Genomic DNA, 22850 nt, shown 5'->3' on the forward strand with positions numbered 1-22850 from the left:
AAACTAAACTCTATGTGTAACGCCCCGACCTCTAATTCAATTATTTAATCATTATTAGCAGCGGAATTAACCTAATTCGGTCGGGACATTACTCGCCGTAACTCCCTTTTGGGAATCACAAGGCAACCATCATAATAAGCTATTAAATTCCAAAATTAACATAATAATCCTTTTTAATTCCTTAATCAAAGTACGTAACTTAATCAAGAATCTTCACTTAAACTTGTTACAACTTAACAGTAACTTAGGTGAACATAGTGAAATCCTCGCCACTACTCGTTTCCGTGGTCCCCAGCAGTACCTAAAATGGAAAACAAAACGGTGAGCCGAAGACTCAGTAACAGTTACCCTAGCATCGTAACATCATTTCAATTCATTTTATTAATAACACAGGGAGAATAGAATATAGTAAAACATTTAATAAATCATCATTTCAGAAGCATCATTTCGAAAACATCATTTCAGAAACATAATCTTAGAAACGTCATTTCAGAAACATCATTTCAGGAATATCATTTCAGGAACATTATTTCATTAACCTTTTTCCTTTTAACAGTATTATTCTGGTCGTCAGGACTTTACAGGAAAACATGGTAGGACGTCTCCTACGAACAGGGGAAGCCAGTGCTTCATAACAGGGGGAGTCAATGCTCCATAACAGGGGAAGCCAGTGCTTCATTTCAGGGGGAGTCAATGCTCCATAACAGGGGAAGCCAGTGCTTCATTTCAGGGGGAACCTTGGTTCCATATCAGGGGAAGCCAGTGCTTCTTATCAGGGGGAACCTTGGTTCCATATCAGGGGAAGCCAGTGCTTCTTATCAGGGGGAGCCTGGGCTCCATATCAGGGGAACTTGACCAGTTCTTACACTTTCATTTATCATGTTTACATTTCTTTTAATAGAACATTAATCAGGAAAATCTCAATCATTCAGGGTGGTTCAATAAACCATTAAATCTCGTTATTTCATAAAATCATTTCTTTCAGGAATAATAATAATTCATTAAATTAATACTTTGCATAAGGCTGCATTATCGTAAAACAATTCAATCAAATCATACTTGTAATCCCGCAATTCATAAAACATCATTATAAAACATCAATCATTCATAACATCATTCATAAATACATTTCGAAGGGAATGCGGGTACTAGCAATAACCGTTACCTCAATTCCACGATTTGCTAAGCCTTTTTCCTTGGTTCGTTTGTCCTGAGCTCCGAGTCCGAATTCTTTCAAAATATTAAATTATTGAATTAATATTAAAACGATAACTACTTTAAAACTAATTATTTTAATAAATATTTTTAGTTTATAAATTCATAAAATAACTTGAATAAAGTATTATTAAATTCCATTGAATCAATACATGAAATATTTTCATAAATCAATAAAATACTTAAAAATCAATAATATTTTTCATAAATCAACACATGCAAAAATTTATCAAATCTTAAATCAAATTAGTTTCTAAATCATTTATTTTAATTATAATAATGCTAAAATAAGTAGTAATTTATTTAGGGCTTAAATTGCATGGCAAAACTTACTTAGAGGTGTTTGGGCCTAAAGATTTTGGGCTTAGCTTGAGCAACAAAAAGGAACAAAGTTCCAATACTGGAACTTGTTTCTCGGGAACTTCGAGCAAGAACAGAGGAGGGCAGGGCACGAGGGAGGAGAGGGGAAGGAAGAAGGAGGTTGGGTGGCGGCCGGATTTATGGGCGGCGCATCAGCGCGGAACCGCGCCGGTGAGGCGGCGGTGGGGGTGGGTGGTTCACGGCGGAGAAGCAACGAGGAAGGGGTGAGTTTGCGCAAAACACGGGAATTACAGGGGAGTATTTATTTTTGGTTCTGGGCGGCGGCGCGACGGTTATTGGGGACGGAGGTGGGTTCACATAGTGGAGAGGATGGCTGGGAGTGGTGGTGCGACGCTGGTGGTTGCGGGTGTGGTACAGCGAAGAGAAAAGAGGGAGAGGCAGGGGAGTTGCGAGAGAGGGGAAACAGGGGACGGTGGGGTGAGTGTGGTGGTGGTGGCCTGCACACAGAGGAGATGGAGGGTGGTGCACGGCCTAACTGCGGTGCCGGCGGCTGGGCGTGAAGAAGAGAAAAGTCAGGGGAGGTGAGTTGAACTGAAAAGCAGGGTAGGGGCAGGGGAGTTCACGACGAAGGAGGAGGAGAAATAAGGGAGGTGTTTGGGTCGGGTGTTGCGCCGGAGATGGTGGTGAGGGTGGCTGTGAATGGGGCTGCGTGGTTGGGTGGTTGCAGCACGGTGGTGCCGTGAAAGGAAGGAGGGAAGCTTGGTGGTGATGGTTCGAAACAGAGAGGAGAATTAGAATTGAAAATTGGTTTTGATTTTTCTGATGTTGAATTCCAATTGGTACCATGACTGATTTGTATAGTCAAGAAGAGTGAATGGGAAGGAAAAGTCCTTGGTCTCCAAGGCATGAATGTAGACAGAATTCAAGGAAAGGAGTGGGAACATACGTGGAGAGGAGGAAGAAGAAGAGAAATGGAATTTTTCTCTTTCAAGGGCATTTTTGTAATTTCACAAGATTAGGCCAAAATTCTGAAATTTCTTTGCTATATTTAGGAATTGTTATAAATAGGAATGTTTGATTAAAATCAAGTTTCCAAATAATCATTTGTTACGAAAAATAAAATTTAGTTTTCGAATAACATAAAAACGTTTCGAAATTATTAAAAATTCGAAATAAACAAGATTTAAAAAGGTAGTTTAAGCTCGTAAAAAATTAAATTATAAAATCTGAAAAATAAATAAATCGTGTAACGATATTAAAACTTAATCGCAATAAAACTTCGTTAATTAAAATAAAGTTTGAAATTAGGATTTAAAACGGTTTTAAGCTAAATAAAAATAATTTAGCATAATTAATCAAGCTTTAAAAATTCGGGGTATTACATTCTTACCCCCTTAGAAAAAGTTTCGTCCTCGAAACTTGAAAATTAGACGTATGAAATGATTGTTGAAAATCAATAACATTCGGTTAAAAGTATGATATTTATTTTAAAACCAAGATCTCACAATTTCATTCCCATTCCGACAATGTCTAGCCTTCATTCCGCCATCATCTTTTAGGACTTCGCTTCAACCCGAGACCTAGAACCGAAGAGTAGAGAACACAAAAGGGGCAAAATCATATCTTGATCCTTAATCGTCATTAAGGTCAATTATATTCCGCCATCATCTTTCGTATCTCCACTTTATTTCATAGAATAGGATCGAGGAGCAAAGAACATAAAAGGGGCAAATTGTTAGCTTAGACTAGGCTCCCATTTTACTTTGTGATATCTTGTTTGAAAATATTTTCTACCAAAATAGTAACTTTTAATGAAAAATTAAATTATAATTCTGAAAATATATGTAGATGTAGTGAAAATAAATATTTATCAACCAATTTCAATACACGAATAATTTGTAAAAGTCATTTTAATATATCAATCTCGTACTCTGAGCTTAGGAGAACTTCCATCGGAGGCGGCTTCCATGTATAACAATTAGACTACTAGTACAATCATGTGAGCATAAACATAATCCATATCATAGAGACATAATTCATATGAAAATTTCAAATTCAACATAGGCGTAACATTCATAATCATTTGATCTAACACACGAGCATGGTTGACCATAACATAATCATTCATAGAAAACATAGTCATTCATACATCATATCGTTCACGGGCGAATAATTAGAGGCATTTCACTTTCATTTGCCATTGGGCTTCTTTGCCGCAGGAATCTTGTCGTTGACTTTCATTATTTTATTCGTGTTGATTTCGATCTTCGATCTTTTCTTATGCGTCAAACAACTTCGTTGACTACGTTCGTTGCGGGGGTTCGAGTCCAAGCACGTGACAGGAACTACATCATTAGACATACGACTTCGTTACTCATCCTTAGTATCTTAAGTCGACAAACCTCGGATTTTGCGGATAATGCTAAATCATCAAGCATGCCTTTATCATAACAATCTAGATTCCAGAAACTTAGTTCATACTACCTGGTTTTACAGACACGTCATTTCGTCGATTTCTTTTCTTAACTCCATTGCATTCCTCAATCATTCATAATTCTTTTCGAACTTCCTAACATTTATTGATATCATCAACCTCATAGAAAGACTAATTCTCGATAACTTATTTTGGTAAGTTCCTCAAAGCTTTATACGCAAAGTCAATTCCATATTTTCACCATAAATAACATTTTGCAATACCTTAAATTCTTTCGCTTAGCTTTCTTTATGGAGATAATCAAGCATCCTTTCAAATAAATACATAAAAATAAACCTTACAAAGGATGCAGAAAAGTAAACTAAAAATCGATTTCAATCATAACTTCAATGCTTTAAACCTCGATTTATTTGTTGATTTGCCATTTACGACATACAAACTCGTGCTCTTTCGATACTCTATCATTCAAACTTTTTGATAACTAATTCTTGATAACTCCTTTTGATAAAATCCTCAAGATCTTATTCATGTTTCAACTCAAACGGGTTTTTTTTTTTTTTTTTTTTTTTTACCATAACTCATGGGGTTCATAACATTCATGCATAACTTCTTAGCTTCCTTAATAGAGGCATATCAATCCTTTTTCAGATATTAGACTTGTGTACTTATAAACACCAAAATATTCATCATGGGTAACACGGAAGATAACTCTAGAATCAATTTCATTCACAATTTGTACACTTTAAACTTCGAATAATCTCAACTTAATTAGTGGTCCACCACTTATGAAATACAACCTTATGCTCGCTTGGTACTCTTAACATTTATACTATCCTTAAAAATTTCATAACCATAAAAATTCCTCAAAACGATTCATATCCACAAAATCTTGAGTTCGAGCCGTGCTTACCTTAACTTCTTCCAAGAAAACAGTAATGTTTAAACTTTGCGTTGTCTGTCTAGGGCAGAAAACTTATGACATGTGACGATAAATATGAAATCAAGGGAAGTTCGGTTAAAATAATATCAGCTTTGTCGTAATCTTCGTCTTTCATCATGTAAGCTCTTGCATATGTCGTGATCGTGTTGGATTATGATTAACCCTAGAATTGTTGTTGTTTCGTTCATGATTGGCCGAGGTTGACGAAATGCTCTTTCCCTCCACGTATTCGTTCCTACACGACATTAGTTTCTTATTCGTCGGGGCATTGCAAAGTCTCCAATAGTTGATCCATCTTGTTGGTCCAATCTTCAAATTCCATCGAATTGGCTTGCCGTCATAGATTGGTGGATTCCAGGGTGGAATTTTCTCAAATAGTGATGCATTTTCGTTCGATTTCGTTTTTCGAGAATATTTGACCGATTAAGTTGACATCGTACTTGCAGTTCCTAATCGTTTCATCATCTCCTCGTGGTCTTCTATAAATTGGTCGTCACAAGAATCATCATGGAAAACATCATTGTGGACGACGTCATCGTGAATATTGCGCTTGTTGTGAGCTTCGTTCGCGGCATCGTTCGTAACCCCGATAATCGATATTTCGCATAACATATTCAATCAGGAAAACATAAATAACATGAGAATAAATCCCTTTAATCCCGTGCGTTCCTACGCTCTCACTCATTTTATTTTAACTTGACTTTATTTTAACATATTCTTTTTAACTCGTTCCTTAAAACTCTTTGCTTAATGCCTAATGAATTCTATTTCGTGCGAAACCCATAAGGTTTAGCATTTATGGTCCAGAACCTTGGCTCTGAATACCAAACTGTAACGCCCCGACCTCTAATTCAATTATTTAATCATTATTAGCAGCGGAATTAACCTAATTCGGTCGGGACATTACTCGCCGTAACTCCCTTTTGGGAATCACAAGGCAACCATCATAATAAGCTATTAAATTCCAAAATTAACATAATAATCCTTTTTAATTCCTTAATCAAAGTACGTAACTTAATCAAGAATCTTCACTTAAACTTGTTACAACTTAACAGTAACTTAGGTGAACATAGTGAAATCCTCGCCACTACTCGTTTCCGTGGTCCCCAGCAGTACCTAAAATGGAAAACAAAACGGTGAGCCGAAGACTCAGTAACAGTTACCCTAGCATCGTAACATCATTTCAATTCATTTTATTAATAACACAGGGAGAATAGAATATAGTAAAACATTTAATAAATCATCATTTCAGAAGCATCATTTCGAAAACATCATTTCAGAAACATAATCTTAGAAACGTCATTTCAGAAACATCATTTCAGGAATATCATTTCAGGAACATTATTTCATTAACCTTTTTCCTTTTAACAGTATTATTCTGGTCGTCAGGACTTTACAGGAAAACATGGTAGGACGTCTCCTACGAACAGGGGAAGCCAGTGCTTCATAACAGGGGGAGTCAATGCTCCATAACAGGGGAAGCCAGTGCTTCATTTCAGGGGGAGTCAATGCTCCATAACAGGGGAAGCCAGTGCTTCATTTCAGGGGGAACCTTGGTTCCATATCAGGGGAAGCCAGTGCTTCTTATCAGGGGGAACCTTGGTTCCATATCAGGGGAAGCCAGTGCTTCTTATCAGGGGGAGCCTGGGCTCCATATCAGGGGAACTTGACCAGTTCTTACACTTTCATTTATCATGTTTACATTTCTTTTAATAGAACATTAATCAGGAAAATCTCAATCATTCAGGGTGGTTCAATAAACCATTAAATCTCGTTATTTCATAAAATCATTTCTTTCAGGAATAATAATAATTCATTAAATTAATACTTTGCATAAGGCTGCATTATCGTAAAACAATTCAATCAAATCATACTTGTAATCCCGCAATTCATAAAACATCATTATAAAACATCAATCATTCATAACATCATTCATAAAAACATTTCGAAGGGAATGCGGGTACTAGCAATAACCGTTACCTCAATTCCACGATTTGCTAAGCCTTTTTCCTTGGTTCGTTCGTCCTGAGCTCCGAGTCCGAATTCTTTCAAAATATTAAATTATTGAATTAATATTAAAACGATAACTACTTTAAAACTAATTATTTTAATAAATATTTTTAGTTTATAAATTCATAAAATAACTTGAATAAAGTATTATTAAATTCCATTGAATCAATACATGAAATATTTTCATAAATCAATAAAATTCTTAAAAATCAATAATATTTTTCATAAATCAACACATGCAAAAATTTATCAAATCTTAAATCAAATTAGTTTCTAAATAATTTATTTTAATTATAATAATGCTAAAATAAGTAGTAATTTATTTAGGGCTTAAATTGCATGGCAAAACTTACTTAGAGGTGTTTGGGCCTAAAGATTTTGGGCTTAGCTTGAGCAACAAAAAGGAACAAAGTTCCAATACTGGAACTTGTTTCTCGGGAACTTCGAGCAAGAACAGAGGAGGGCAGGGCACGAGGGAGGAGAGGGGAAGGAAGAAGGAGGTTGGGTGGCGGCCGGATTTATGGGCGGCGCATCAGCGCGGAACCGCGCCGGTGAGGCGGCGGTGGGGGTGGGTGGTTCACGGGGGAGAAGCAACGAGGAAGGGGTGAGTTTGCGCAAAACACGGGAATTACAGGGGAGTATTTATTTTTGGTTCTGGGCGGCGGCGCGACGGTTATTGGGGACGGAGGTGGGTTCACATAGTGGAGAGGATGGCTGGGAGTGGTGGTGCGACGCTGGTGGTTGCGGGTGTGGTACAGCGAAGAGAAAAGAGGGAGAGGCAGGGGAGTTGCGAGAGAGGGGAAACAGGGGACGGTGGGGTGAGTGCGGTGGTGGTGGCCTGCACACAGAGGAGATGGAGGGTGGTGCGCGGCCTAACTGCGGTGCCGGCGGCTGGGCGTGAAGAAGAGAAAAGTCAGGGGAGGTGAGTTGAACTGAAAAGCAGGGTAGGGGCAGGGGAGTTCACGACGAAGGAGGAGGAGAAATAAGGGAGGTGTTTGGGTCGGGTGTTGCGCCGGAGATGGTGGTGAGGGTGGCTGTGAATGGGGCTGCGTGGTTGGGTGGTTGCAGCACGGTGGTGCCGTGAAAGGAAGGAGGGAAGCTTGGTGGTGATGGTTCGAAACAGAGAGGAGAATTAGAATTGAAAATTGGTTTTGATTTTTCTGATGTTGAATTCCAATTGGTACCATGACTGATTTGTATAGTCAAGAAGAGTGAATGGGAAGGAAAAGTCCTTGGTCTCCAAGGCATGAATGTAGACAGAATTCAAGGAAAGGAGTGGGAACATACGTGGAGAGGAGGAAGAAGAAGAGAAATGGAATTTTTCTCTTTCAAGGGCATTTTTGTAATTTCACAAGATTAGGCCAAAATTCTGAAATTTCTTTGCTATATTTAGGAATTGTTATAAATAGGAATGTTTGATTAAAATCAAGTTTCCAAATAATCATTTGTTACGAAAAATAAAATTTAGTTTTCGAATAACATAAAAACGTTTCGAAATTATTAAAAATTCGAAATAAACAAGATTTAAAAAGGTAGTTTAAGCTCGTAAAAAATTAAATTATAAAATCTGAAAAATAAATAAATCGTGTAACGATATTAAAACTTAATCGCAATAAAACTTCGTTAATTAAAATAAAGTTTGAAATTAGGATTTAAAACGGTTTTAAGCTAAATAAAAATAATTTAGCATAATTAATCAAGCTTTAAAAATTCGGGGTATTACACTATGTAATTAGACAATTAAATACCTTTGTTGAACATAACAATAACGAAATGTATGTAAATATCCTAATAATATTTTGCATACAAACAAATTTCAGTATCTTACTCCCACGTACAACGCACGTGCTCCTCACTAGTGTTAGTAAATATAGCAATTAATATTATGCACAATTCGTGTATTAACCAAATTTTTATCTACGTTAATAAAACTAAGATAGGCGCGCATAGAATAAAATGTGTACCTACATTGACCATTTATAGTATTAAAATGTACAAATTGTACCTAAATCATTATTTTGTACCTACATGACAAAAGAAGTAGACATAAAAATCATTAATGATGAATAACCCATGTGTTAATTAGTTTTTTACCTACAACAATCAAAATCGATAGTAGTCAATAATAAATAATAAATACACATGATTATAAAAAAAAAAAATACACATGAATTATGCACAAATCGATCTCCAATTTAAATCTACATCAAAATATCGGAAGTAATACTCTTTACACGGTTTTTTTGTGATTTGTACCTACATCACGAACAAGCCCATTAAACGATTTAAAATATTAATAATAAATATACAATCAAATGAACGAAATGTATTAATTTAAGAGGGTCCTCGAAATTTTAACTGGGTTTGTTTTGGACTTAGACAAATATGAGCCATGGTATGGAGGGCGCACTTGCGTAAGGATGAACGATGAAAGGATCTATTTTTGTCAATCAATATTACAGTTTTACCCGCCATTCCACAACATCATTCTTACACCGATCCATGTTTTTACCGCGTCTCTCATATCTACTCGTCTTATCGTACTTTGTATTCATACAAACAAAATTTTACAATAAAGTAAGTAAAACATTAAAGAACAAAAAAGGAGTATAAACTTGGATTATGTAAAAATGTTAGTTAGATCGGAGATCCCAAAATGCGAAACTAAAAATTACTACCTCCATTTTTTTTGTTTCCAACATTTGGGTTGGGCACAAAAAATTAAAAAAATAAGGGTAAAATCAAAATTGCATGTATGATAACAAATTTAAAAAAGAGGGGAAATATTATGTAATGTTGGTAAATGTGAAATGTGAGTACGTAAGATAAGATGTGTATTTAAAGTGTGAACACACCAAAAACATGTATATCATAAAATGAAATTTACAACTAATATGCAACTTACGTAGAAAAAATGGAGCAAGTCAAATAAAAATAGAGGAAGTATCGTATAACACGGGACATGAGACTTGAAATTGAAAGAAATGAGGTACAAATCAAAAAAATGGAGCAATTAAAAAAAATAGAGGAAGTATTGTATAACACGGGACATGAGACTTGAAATTAAAAATAGAGGAAGTATTATCACATGATTTTTGGTCGTATATAATCTCTCATGTGAATAGGGCCGTGAATACTCTTGCCCACCTTGTGGCACGGTGGGATACTAAGGGTAACTCTGAACTTGTGTGTATGGATTTATTCCCCCAAAGTACGACTACTTTGGAGGAACTTGATTTGCAATAAATTTCCGGCCTAACGTTTACCTCGAATTTTTTTTTTTGAAAGAAAGGACTCAAGACTCAAAGGAACATCTGTACTTCAGTAATCAAGTTATGGGCTTCTTGGCCTGTTTAGAGATACCCTCTTAGTTGGCCAATAAGCCCGACACTGAAATCCAGGAAAACATATAGGTTTGAAGTCATATTTCTATTTTCTAAAGTCTTATATGTGACCAGCCACACCATCAACTTGATGGTGTGACTCGCGTTCACACTTAGAAATAAGGTCATTCCATTTAAAGTCCAACACCTTGATAAACGAAACCTAAAAATAACACCATTATAGAAAATAACTAATATCGGTCTACATAAGGAATTTAACTTCTAACATGACATTCAAGAAACTGCAACAAAATAAGAAAAGTAATCACGAATACAATGTATAAGTAACACCATCATATAAAGTAAAGTAACCCTGGCTTATACAAGGAAGTTCTAACATGAAACTGAATAAACTGCAATAAAACAAGAAAAATAACAGTGAATACAATGTATAAGTAACACAAGCATAGAAAGTCAACTAACACCAAAATCTATACATGGAACCTCTAACTTGAAATTCAAGAAACTGCAATAAACAAGAAAAGTAACAACGAATACTATGAATAAGTAACACCAGCATACAAGTAACACCAGTCTATACAAGGAAGCCAAAATTGATCGATCGAGCGAAGACTTGGTTCCTATCTCGTGCTCTAACATGAAATTGAAGAAACTACAATAAAACAAGAAAAGTAACAACGAATACAATGTATAAGTAACACTAGCATAAAAAGTCAAGTAACACCAGTCTATACAAGGAACCTCTAACATGAAATTCAAGAAACTACAACAAAACCAGAATATAACAACGAATACAATGTATAAGTAACACCAGAATTGAAAGTAAAGTAACACCAGTCTCTATAAGGAACCTCTAACATGACATTCAAGAAACTGCAATAAAACAAGAAAAGTAACAGCGAATACAATGTATAAGTAACACTAGCATAGAAAGTCAAATAACACCAGTCAATAACCTTCTGCATAGTAGTAGCAGACGAGGGGGTTGCGCGCGTGCGTCACACCATCAAGTTGATGGTGTGGCTGGTCACACGGGAGACACGTTGTTTCTATTTAAGTCGACAAAAATCAATAGATTAGATTGATTTAATTACTGCGAATTGAAATTTACTCAATTTTTTTTATTTAATATAATAACTAGTTACTGGTCCAAACAATGCCCTGTATGGGTGTAAAGTAGAAAAATGAATCAATTAGATTATTATATAATTGTTTTAGGACTGACTTAAATTTAATTTGTTGTATTATAATATATCTTGCTTTCAGTATGCTTTAATAATTTTTATTACAGCAGTCGCTAAAAAATTGTCATGTATTCCTTTTAGGGGTATCCCTGTTGGTTTAGCCCATATGTTATTTAGTAATTTCTCCCATTTGCTCTTTGTTTGTCTCTCTCCTCAAGAGCCCACTTTACCATAAATGCATATTTTGCACCCAATAATTCTTTTTTTTACTACGAGAAGTTCCAACCGCCTTCAACTATTGTACTAATTTCCCGCGAGAATTTGCATGGGTACCTCGATGGGCAGCATTCTCCCAGCTGAGGTTTTGTCCATACCCAAGGATCGAACCCAAGACCTTGGCTAAGGAGAAAGAGGCCCTTAAGGCCTTAACCACTCACGCCAACCCCAATTGCTTTTGCACCCAAATATTAATAAAGTCAAGTTTGTTTTATAGGACAATCTTTTAGGGACGGAGGGAGTATTAGGGATGTCAACGAGCCGAGCCGAGCCGAGTATTTGGATGTTTGAGCTAGGCTTGATAAGAAATTTCCGAGCTCGAGCTCGAGCCGAGCTTAACCGAGCTTTCATTTTCCCTGTTCGAGCTTGGCTCATTTAAGTTTTTCGTTGTTCGAGCTTAGCTCACGAGTAGCTTGTTTAAGTTCAAGCTCGAGCCGAGCCGAGCTATTAACAAACGAGCCTTAATAAACGAGCTTTTAACAAACAAGCCTTAATAAACAAGCAAGATCGAATTTAAATGATCATATTAATAAATGAAATATTATTTTAAAAAATTATAAAAACATAACCATACCCAAATAAAAAGTTAGCACAGTATACTAACTAATACTATTTTATAAATTATAATCTCCTAAAAATCAAAATCTAACAAAATAATTGCAACTTATATTTACTTATAGATAAAAATTTGTCATATTTTTTTTTAGAAATTTAATATAAACGAGCTTGAACAAGCTTTTAAACGAGCTTATAAACGAACACGAACGAGCTTGGAAACGAACATGAACGAGTTGTTCGCGAGCCTAAACGAGCCGAACACTAGGCTGTTCGAGCTAGTATCATTTATTAAACGAGCTTAAAATTTTTGTTCAAGCTCGTTTATTTATTTATTGAACGAGCTTTGACCGAGCTTTGAGCTTGTTCACGAGTTGTTCACGAGCGTATCGGCTCATTGGCATCTCTAGGGAGTATCATGTAAGGATTAACAACTCGTAAAAAATAATGACTAATTAGTGAAGTGAGACTATTAAGAAACTATTGAGATTTTTTTTTAATTATATTGACTTAATATAATTTTCAACCTGTTAAAACAATAAATGAGTTGTGATATTAAAACAATCAATTTTCAACCTGTTAAAACAATAAATGAGCTATTACTACGTACTCCCTCTGTATTTATTTAAGGGATACACTTGCCTTTTCCGGCCGTATTTATTTAAGAGATACATTTGCCATTTTTAGTAACTTATCATCTCAACCATCTAATTAAATAATATATCTACACCCCACCCCCACCTTCCACTCCCTAAAATGACATGGTCCCCACTTGTTTTTCTTATTAAAATATCTACTCAACCCCACTTGTTTTATTACTTTATTATTCAATTCTTTTTCTTAATACCCGTGTCTGGCCAAGTGTATCTCTTAAATAAATATAAAGGGAATATAAAATAATGGAACCAATTACGTGTGGAAGAAAATAGATTACAAAGTGTAATGATAACACAGAATTATGAGTGAAATTGATGTATATTTTCCACTCAAAAAAAGCTCTTTTAACCTTAGATATCATCATATAGATACAAAGCCCTAGTTGGCTAGTTATATGCATACTAGGCTACTAGCTAACTAGTAAACTAATTAAGAAATTGGTCACAAAAAGGCATATCCTCTTCTTTTTCCTCCCTTTAAATGTACAAGTAATAGTCAAACTAATTGATCGTAAGTTATGTTACCCGAACTTTTCACTTTACCTCAAATATTCGTGCTGGTTTTTCGACACTCGGACATGAATATGGACACTTGGACACTTCATTTTAGACCAAAATCGTGCACTTTTTCACAATATAGTCGTATACATGTGAACACGCACTCATGTCCGATATAGATATCCTAGTCTGGGTAACATAGATCGTAACACACTTTATTTGTTGATTAACAACTCATCCATCAAAATCAATTAAAACCTCATCTAACAAATCACTTAACATTTCAACCTCCAATTCCACTCCTAACTCTGTTCTCTCTTCCTCAAACTTGTTCCATTGTCCTAACTTCTCCATGCCTCTAACACACTCTTCTTTATCCTCTAAACTTTGTTTCCCCCTTTTAAACCAACAAAATCCTCTACTCGAGTAAGCTTTCCGCTTAGCTTCGCTTGCATCATTGGCTGCCTTTTGTTGCTCGTAATCATCTTCTTCTTGTTCATCCTCGTCTATTGATTCATCGTCGTCTTCTCGAACCCCGGCCAAGTTCTCGAACCATTGGATGCTTTGGAGGAGCCTTTGTTTTGTTCCTGTAATCATTGATCCATTAATGAGTTTTCGCTATTACACTATTAGGTTAAAATGTAAACAATACTATGACCGGGAAAGACATGAATTACATCGGTTTCATAATGATATTTACCGTTTCTATTTGCACAAATATTAATACAAAAGAGGGAGGATGATATAATAAAATATAGATAAAGTACGAGAGTGTAAAAAGGCGGAGGAATGTCAAAAAAAAATGAATAAAATAAGAGAAATTAAGTGGAAATATATAAATTTTGTGGCGGTAAAGAGATAAAATGATACAATTTCATATCCAAGAATAACAGTAATTCATAAAGTAAAATTTAAAAACTTAATGAAACAACTAAAATAAAAGGGGTAAAGATCATTATGAAATGGGGTAGTAGTTAGTTAGAATATTGGAGTGCTTACTTTCCATATTAGCCATTTTCTGTTCGAAAGATGTGGGGATCTCTTCATCAGAGACTTCATCTCTAAATGGAGAATTAAGCACTGAAACTGGACTTTGTTGCTCTGTTATGTCTTCTTCACTTCCAAAGTTATGCTTCTCCTGCAATGTCAAAGAGATTGCAATAAGCATTGAGATATTACAAGGCACGATTCGGGCCACCGTGTTCCGGCCTGACCCGAAAAAATGCATTTTAAACTTTTGGGTCAACAAACATGCTAACCGTTTTGGTCTTATGGATAAGCAACATACTCCTTTCGTAAAACGTATAGTATTAAAAATATTTGTACAAAATTCATTATCTATGACAAAATCACACGCAAAACATACTAAAGTTTATTACGGAGTACGTGATAACTCTTGTCCCTTAAATATTCCGTATTAATTAGAAATGATTGTATGATTAGGGATGGAATACAACACATATGATATGCAAATGCAACATGTTAGGGGTGTCCATAAGAATTAAGAAGAATAATCCGAAACAGGTCGGCCATGAGGTCAACTAACCAAACGCGCTAATCCAAAACAAAAAGACAAAGATGACCCATTCTATTTCCTCATGTTACTGTCTAAGGCTCCCCGTACCGTCAACTACCAGACACCTGCACTCCTTGACCTTCTAACAAATCAATTTTATTAATCTAAATTCATTTTTTGTCCTTTTTTATTTAACGAAAATGATAAAGGTCGCAACATGCGACCTTTAAGCCGTGTCACAATGATGACATGGCATGCTTATGTGTCATGACTTAAATTGGAATCTAAAATATTTTACTTATATATTCTATTGTACATGTTTAAAATAAAGGTAGGAAAATCTTAATATTCTAATTTGTTTCTTTCTTTATATCGATTATCTTATTTACATATTTTCATAGTAAAAATTTTGCATTGATAGTAAGAATATTATGATGACTCATAGCCTACGTGGCGCATATATGTACCAATTAAACTCTGACACGTAAGATTGCGACAACTAAATGTTGTCGCAACTTGCGACCTTTATAATCACCCTTTATTTTATTTTGTAAGTATTCAACTTGGCTAATGTCACCTTCTCCATTACATCCAATATCATTTTGGTGGGTTCGTGTCCTAGTCAAGTGATAACTCATGACTCATGCACTTAAATGGTTCAAAGTCATAATCTGGTCGGATTATTTTCGAATTTTTAATTAGCTTTAAATAAGTATATAGAAAATTTGTCTATTTTAATTGATTTTTGGTGAGGTAAATTCAATTTTGAATTTGATTTTGGTAAGATAAGGTTATGTTTCAAGTATACTTCGAGACTTTGAGTATGGCCCATTGCTATTGGAATAAAGAAAAATAAAATACGAAAAGCCTTTTGTCACCTAGACCACAATTACATAAAATTAGAAATATGTGCACAAATATTAGTAATCCACATTAGTTTTATGAGTGAACTTTCTGAGTGTTAACTACTCCGTATAATGATATCGGGTAAGTAAATGGTTAACATGTTAGTCATCGAAAAGATACTTCTTCCTTCCAAAGTTCCAATTCATGGGTTTATAATAATAAACTAGTTAGTGTCTCGAACGATGACCCGAATAGTAGAAATATGGATCAATTAGATTATCATATACTAATGAGCCATTTCCTTTTTCTTTTTTAAAAACATACTCCGTAAGTCAGTTACTCGGCTTATATAGATGTACTCCGTATAAATTTACGATTTTTACTTTTTAGGAGTATAAAACAAACACTACTCAAAAAAGACCACATTCTAAAACTGCCAACTACCAAGTACATAATTGGCAAAAATCAAAAGTAAAACACAACATGTGCACATAATTAAAAGTGGACACCTCCAAATTTGTCATTTTTCAACCATATTTCATGAATTTTTCTTTCAACAACAAAAGATAAAAGGAAAAAAAAAGTGAATAAAAGTCGTTACCTCATTGGGTCCCACTTCAGAATCCGATGTAACAACAACGTCGCCGTCGTCGACGTCCGATAATTTACCCTCATCATCATCGGAATCACCTAAACAGCACGGTAACTCCTCCTCGGTAACAGTAAAATTGAAATTATTACTACTACTATCATTAGTGGAAGGAGCGTCGTTGGCGGGGCCCACGAAATCCAACGGCTGAGATTCCTCTTCCTCTTCCTCCGCGGAGATTTGACGATCATCAACAACCAAGTCCCGAAACGATTTCCACCGTAAGATATCTTTGACTTTGACCGTGACCACAACAATCTTACTACTCCTCACCTCATCGGATAATTTATTTGATTTCTTCAACCTTCCTAACAACCTTCTAGAAACACTCGTTTGCAACGTTGACGGAGTGGAGGAATAATGGAAGCTCTTAACAGCTTGAAGAAGCTTCTGGAATGAAGTAAATGCCGCTTCGGCGGCAACTCGTGATCGGCTGCGACTCCTAGGAAGATTCCCGGCCGTGATTTCGAATCCGCTCGATGAATTACTATTGCTAACATCTTGTAAGAAATCTTTTAGCATTTTTCCATTTTTTGTTGCCATTTTTTTGGGAGGAGATAAGGTAAGAGTAGCTAGAGATAAAATGTAGGAAAAAAGAGAGGGAAATGAAGGGTATGTATAGAGGAGTGAGAAAGAGAAAGAGAGAGGTACTTTCTTTTCAATAAATAAAATAAAATAAAATAAAATTAAGGGAATAAGTGATTTAAGAAACTAAAAAGATGATTAGGAAATGACATTTAGGTAGGTGAAGGAAACAAGAGCAAAGGCACATGTAATGTTGTTAAAAGAAATTACTAAGTGGATGGGATAGTATCTTTAGGTTACTTACATAATTAGGAAGATTACAACCCTTTTAAAGATTATTAATTAAAACATTAATTGTTTATGATTAATTATTGTAGTGGTGGAGGATCATAATTGCTTCACCAAGTCATGCATTCATGATCTCCGGCCTAAGTTGATCTTGATTTAATCAACTTTTTTTTTAAAAAAAATGTGTCTTGCTTGGTCATTACTCCGTCTATTTAAAAATTGTTAATCATTTTGTAATTTGTGATTGAGTAGCACTACGTTAAGATTTTTTTAAACAAAAAATAGTCCGTCGAAGAAAATAACGTTGTAATTGACACATTTATAACACGGAATACGTTTTCCCTCACATATCTATAAACATACGACGGAGTAATGTTGTAAAGTACATCGTATATTCTTCCTATATAAAACTTTTTTGACTAATAATGTGCTAGATTAATCCAATGGAATAATGGTTTCCTGTTTAATTGTACTATCCTTATCTTGTGGAGTAAGTATATGGTACCAAGCAAGACTTAGCCTAATAGTAAATGGTTGTCATCGTGAATCAAAAGTTATAAAATCAAACCCACTAAAGACAGTTCTGCCTATACGTGGAATACGCGTGGATTGGTTCTTTTATTTTGGTTCCCTCGTTCCATTGAACCCAACTAGCAAAATAGAATCGAACTACGCAAAACAATCTAGTATTAGTATGGTTACAAAAAGAATTAACAAATGTTTAAAACTAAATAACAAAATGAAACAACAATGATTGAATACAATATGTTGGGGTGTTAAAATGGGCTCACCATTTTAACCCAAAAGCCAATAAAATCCACTCAAGCCCAATATCCCTTACAAGGCCTCAAAGGCCCAACAAGGCACTATATATACCCCTCAAAGGGCAAGGTAAAAAGGGGTGATTCTCTAACCCTAGAGAAGCCACCCTACTCTCTCTCCCCAAAACACCTCATTTTATACATCAATTGTACTGACTTGAGCGTCGGAGGCTCCGCCTCGGGGACCCCCCCTTGGCCCGGAGTTCATCTTGCAGGCACCGCACGAGACCGGAACTCAAGATACCAAGGACGCTCCTACTATCGTTTCAACCCCGAAACAATTTGGCGCCGTCTGTGGGGATCGAGAGCAATAACCCATGAAAATCCACATTTTCATACTAACGTGTTCTACCACAAAAAATGGCCGGAAATTCAAAAAAGCCAACCACAAACTGTCGCTGGCCAGCAAACTCACGTTATCAAAATGGGTAGTGTGATACTGTGATGGTAAACTTATTTGGTGTTTACATAAACGGGTTGAAAAACTCAATATGTTTGGCCAAGATCTACCATTTCGGGTACTGCATCTCATAAGGAACTGAAGTTCTAAGATCGGCCAAAGCCGCAAATTAATGCTCCTGCCTATAACAGTTAAATTGTTGCTGCATTTTGTGGCCCAATGGGCGAGTAATACGCACAACAAGCATCATTTTCTTCATCAACTCAAAGGCTAATAAATAATTGGAGGTGGCATCTTGCTGAGCAAAATATCCAATATCTTCAAAAGTGGATTAAATTGGTAGCAGCAAAACCAAATTATGCTTCTTGTTTTTATTTGCCAAGGAAATCAGAAGCTCAGAGTAATCTACATCTCCACCGTCGGAGCCGAAGACGAACTCCCGAAGCAGAGCATACTGCAAACCCAAGCTTCGACAGTGAAAACTGATCTCTCGTGGCCCGAGCCAAAGCTTCCCGAGGTCCGAGATAAAGCACCCCGAAGCAGAGCATACTGCAAGAGAGTATACCGAGCAAAGTAGCAAAGCAGCTACTATTATCTTGCGAAGGAAACTCCATTATTGCAACTCCAGGTGATGCCCACAAGGCGTTTGCTAAAATGCCCAAACGAAGTTCAGCTCCCGAGGCTCATAGCCGAAGCTCGTTGTTGAAACTCATAGCCGAAGCTCGTTGCTGAAACGCATGGCCGAAGCTCATTACTGAAACTCAGTGCAGAGCATCACCGCCTTCGGAGATTCGAGTCAAGCCTAGCTCATTGGGTTATTACCGCCCAAGTCAGTGTCGAGCATAGCTTCATATTAGTGGTCTAAAGCACCGCACCGAGGTCAGGCAATTTGAAAATATCAAGTTGGTGCCAACAAGGTGTTTGGAAATATTATGCCAAGTAGAAAATCAGCTCCTACAATTTACGAAGGGAACTCCATCATCATCAATTCAGTTGTGCCCACAAGGTGTTTGATAAAATGCTTCAATGAAGCCAGACTCACATTTATGCTACCATTCTTCAGTGAGAGGTTATAATTGATCTCCCGGAGTAGAACAAAGTAGTTCCGAGGATAGCGGCTCAGTTCTGAGCATAGCAGCTCTGAAGCTCGATGCCGAGGTAAATTGAGTGAAAGCAAGCCGAAGCACATCATTGAAGCTCATCACGGAAGCTAAGATACGAATCTAAGATCCGAAGAGGCCTCCAGAGCCAAACTCTCGAAGTTAACCTCCCGAGCTTATCAGCTCCCGAGCCGAGGTTAGTGCCGAAGCTTCCGAGCTGTGCCGAGTTCATCATGGGTAATGTTTCAAAGGATCCAAAAAGCTCTCTGAGTTGGAGCTCTACAACTTACCAGGTGGTTCTCAAGCATTCTAGCTCGCTGCCAACTGCCAAGTTACCAAATCACTAAAATCAACATCAGAATCGTGCTCAGTGCCGAAGAGTAATACCAAAAATAAAATCTCAGTACTGAACATGTAAGCTCAGCTCCCGAAGGTCACCCGCCGAAGTTAGTGACGGGGTCATCGCCGAGCATAAACAGCAATTTCGGAGCTTTGCCGAGCATCTCTAGGTGTGGCAGTATACAAACCTTTGTCATATTTATCTCAGCAAGTAAATAAATGTGGAGATAAGTCAAAGGTAGCAAAGGAAAAAATACTAAGCTCAAGCGACAGTAGCCGAAGTTCACCATCCGACTTCAAAGCTAAGTCTTCTATTTATTTAAGCTTTGTATTTTATATTTTGTCAACATATAATTTACTTGACTTGATAAATTTGGTAAAATGCTAGTGTTCTTGGAAACTTAATTTGACAGACATTGTCTAACAATAAGTCATTTTGCAAGAGCATGCACCTCAAATTGTTCATCATGTTCAAAACGAATTATAAATTCATGTTTGACAAACATAAATACATCAAATGTTGAAGATCAAAATTGTGTAGCAAGTCTCCGACCAAGTCTACGGATTTGAAAGAAGACTAAAAAACCGCTCCGAGATTACAACTCGAACCGATGTTACAATCCGAGCCGATTTTAGAAGCACGTTCTTAAACAGATCTTCGGATTTGAAGAGCGAGGTTAAAAATCGCTCCGAGATTACAACTCGAATCGACGTTACAATCCTAGCCGAAGTAAAGAAATCGCTCCGAGATTACAACTCGAACCGATGTTACAATCCGAGCCGATTTTAGAAGCACGTTCTTAAACAGATCTTCGGATTTGAAGAGCGAGGTTAAAAATCGCTCCGAGATTACAACTCGAATCGACGTTACAATCCGAGCCGAAGTAAAGAAATCGCTCCGAGATTACAACTCGAACCGATGTTACAATCCGAGCCGATTTTAGAAGCACGTTCTTAAACAGATCTTCGGATTTGAAGAGCGAGGTTAAAAATCGCTCCGAGATTACAACTCGAATCGACGTTACAATCCGAGCCGAAGTAAAGAAATCGCTCCGAGATTACAACTCGAACCGATGTTACAATCCGAGCCGATTTTAGAAGCACGTTCTTAAACAGATCTTCGGATTTGAAGAGCGAGGTTAAAAATCGCTCCGAGATTACAACTCGAATCGACGTTACAATCCGAGCCGAAGTAAAGAAATCGCTCCGAGATTACAACTCGAACCGATGTTACAATCCGAGCCGATTTTAGAAGCACGTTCTTGAACAGATCTTCGGATTTGAAGAGCGAGGTTAAAAATCGCTCCGAGATTACAACTCGAATCGACGTTACAATCCGAGCCGAAGTAAAGAGATCGCTCCGAGATTACAACTCGAACCGATGTTACAATCCGAGCCGATTTTAGAAGCACGTTCTTAAACAGATCTTCGGATTTGAAGAGCGAGGTTAAAAATCGCTCCGAGATTACAACTCGAATCGACGTTACAATCCGAGCCGAAGTAAAGAAATCGCTCCGAGATTACAACTCGAACCGATGTTACAATCCGAGCCGATTTTAGAAGCACGTTCTTAAACAGATCTTCTTATTTGAAGAGCGAGGTTAAAAATCGCTCCGAGATTACAACTCGAATCGACGTTACAATCCCAGCCGAAGTAAAGAAACCGCTCTGAGATTACAACTCGAACCGATGTTACAATCCGAGCCGATTTTAGAAGCACGTTCTTGAACAGATCTCCGGATTTGAAGAGCGAGGTTAAAAATCACTCCAAGATTACAACTCGAATCGACGTTACAATCCGAGCCGAAAGTAAAATCCGAAGGTAAAATCCGAAGGTAAAATCCGAAGGTAAAATTAACTTTCACTGCCAAATGATCAAAATCAAAACCCAACCCATTTTTCAAATAGAATTGGGTCTGGGGGGCATTTGTTGGGGTGTTAAAATGGGCTCACCATTTTAACCCAAAAGCCAATAAAATCCACTCAAGCCCAATATCCCTTACAAGGCCTCAAAGGCCCAACAAGGCACTATATATACCCCTCAAAGGGCAAGGTAAAAAGGGGTGATTCTCTAACCCTAGAGAAGCCACCCTACTCTCTCTCCCCAAAACACCTCATTTTATACATCAATTGTACTGACTTGAGCGTCGGAGGCTCCGCCTCGGGGACCCCCCCTTGGCCCGGAGTTCATCTTGCAGGCACCGCACGAGACCGGAACTCAAGATACCAAGGACGCTCCTACTATCGTTTCAACCCCGAAACACAATATATAGTGAATTGATGAAAAGAACAAGAATATGAATAGGACATGGCATGGAAGGGTGTACGTGGGAAGGATAATAGAAGTAGGATGGTAGAAGCGTGGATGGTTCTTGTAGTTCTTAGATTTGGAAGCTTGCAAATTGCAATTCAGACTTATTTGTTTTTTTACAACTACAAACAAACTTTGTCCATATTATTATGCATTATTAAAACACGTTTACGATTAAAGAAAAAACGTAAAAATAAAAAAATAAATAAACTTCCAAGTTGGGTCATAGGATACGTTAATGGACGGAGTACAATGTAACAACGACAACGTAAGCAAACAAACAACGTAATTATAAAGATATTTTATGTTTACGCAAGTCAATGGTGTAGTGAAGTAGCTCAATTTATGATTTTACAGAATATGGGAGTATCGTTTTATTAACTCGAGAGTTTGACGCCTTTCTCTTTGGTTTACGACAGTTAAATCTACTGCTCAGAATTTGTCTCATACATACCACCCCTTAAATACAATTAAGTTTTTCATTCATGTATCATCAACCCAATAACTGTTAAATACTATACTTTGAATTATAAAAAACGTAAATGCTGAAAATTAGATTAGGACGAGATAATCTATGTCCTTAGGATAATATTAGCCCCACTATATTGCTATGGGATTCAAA

At 36.7% G+C, this 22850-nt stretch overlaps 1 protein-coding gene and 1 long non-coding RNA gene across 2 annotated transcripts; both read right to left on the bottom strand.

The window, feature by feature from the left end:
- Positions 1 to 5752: 5752 nt before the first annotated feature.
- On the bottom strand, positions 5753 to 8069 carry LOC130467139 (uncharacterized). The gene is made up of 3 exons (XR_008927300.1): positions 7274 to 8069; positions 6891 to 6955; positions 5753 to 6026 (listed from the first exon to the last, which is right to left on the bottom strand). It is a non-coding gene; the product is annotated as an uncharacterized lncRNA (long non-coding RNA).
- A 5156-nt stretch (positions 8070 to 13225) lies between these two features.
- On the bottom strand, positions 13226 to 17069 carry LOC110799573 (uncharacterized). The gene is made up of 3 exons (XM_022004854.2): positions 16397 to 17069; positions 14433 to 14571; positions 13226 to 14020 (listed from the first exon to the last, which is right to left on the bottom strand). The coding sequence occupies exons 1-3, from the start codon at positions 16985 to 16987 to the stop codon at positions 13668 to 13670; spliced, it is 1083 nt and encodes a 360-aa protein (XP_021860546.2). The 5' UTR covers positions 16988 to 17069; the 3' UTR covers positions 13226 to 13667.
- Positions 17070 to 22850: the final 5781 nt, after the last annotated feature.

This window comes from Spinacia oleracea, chromosome 2 (assembly GCF_020520425.1).
Source record: "Spinacia oleracea cultivar Varoflay chromosome 2, BTI_SOV_V1, whole genome shotgun sequence".
Lineage (NCBI taxonomy): Eukaryota > Viridiplantae > Streptophyta > Magnoliopsida > Caryophyllales > Amaranthaceae > Spinacia > Spinacia oleracea.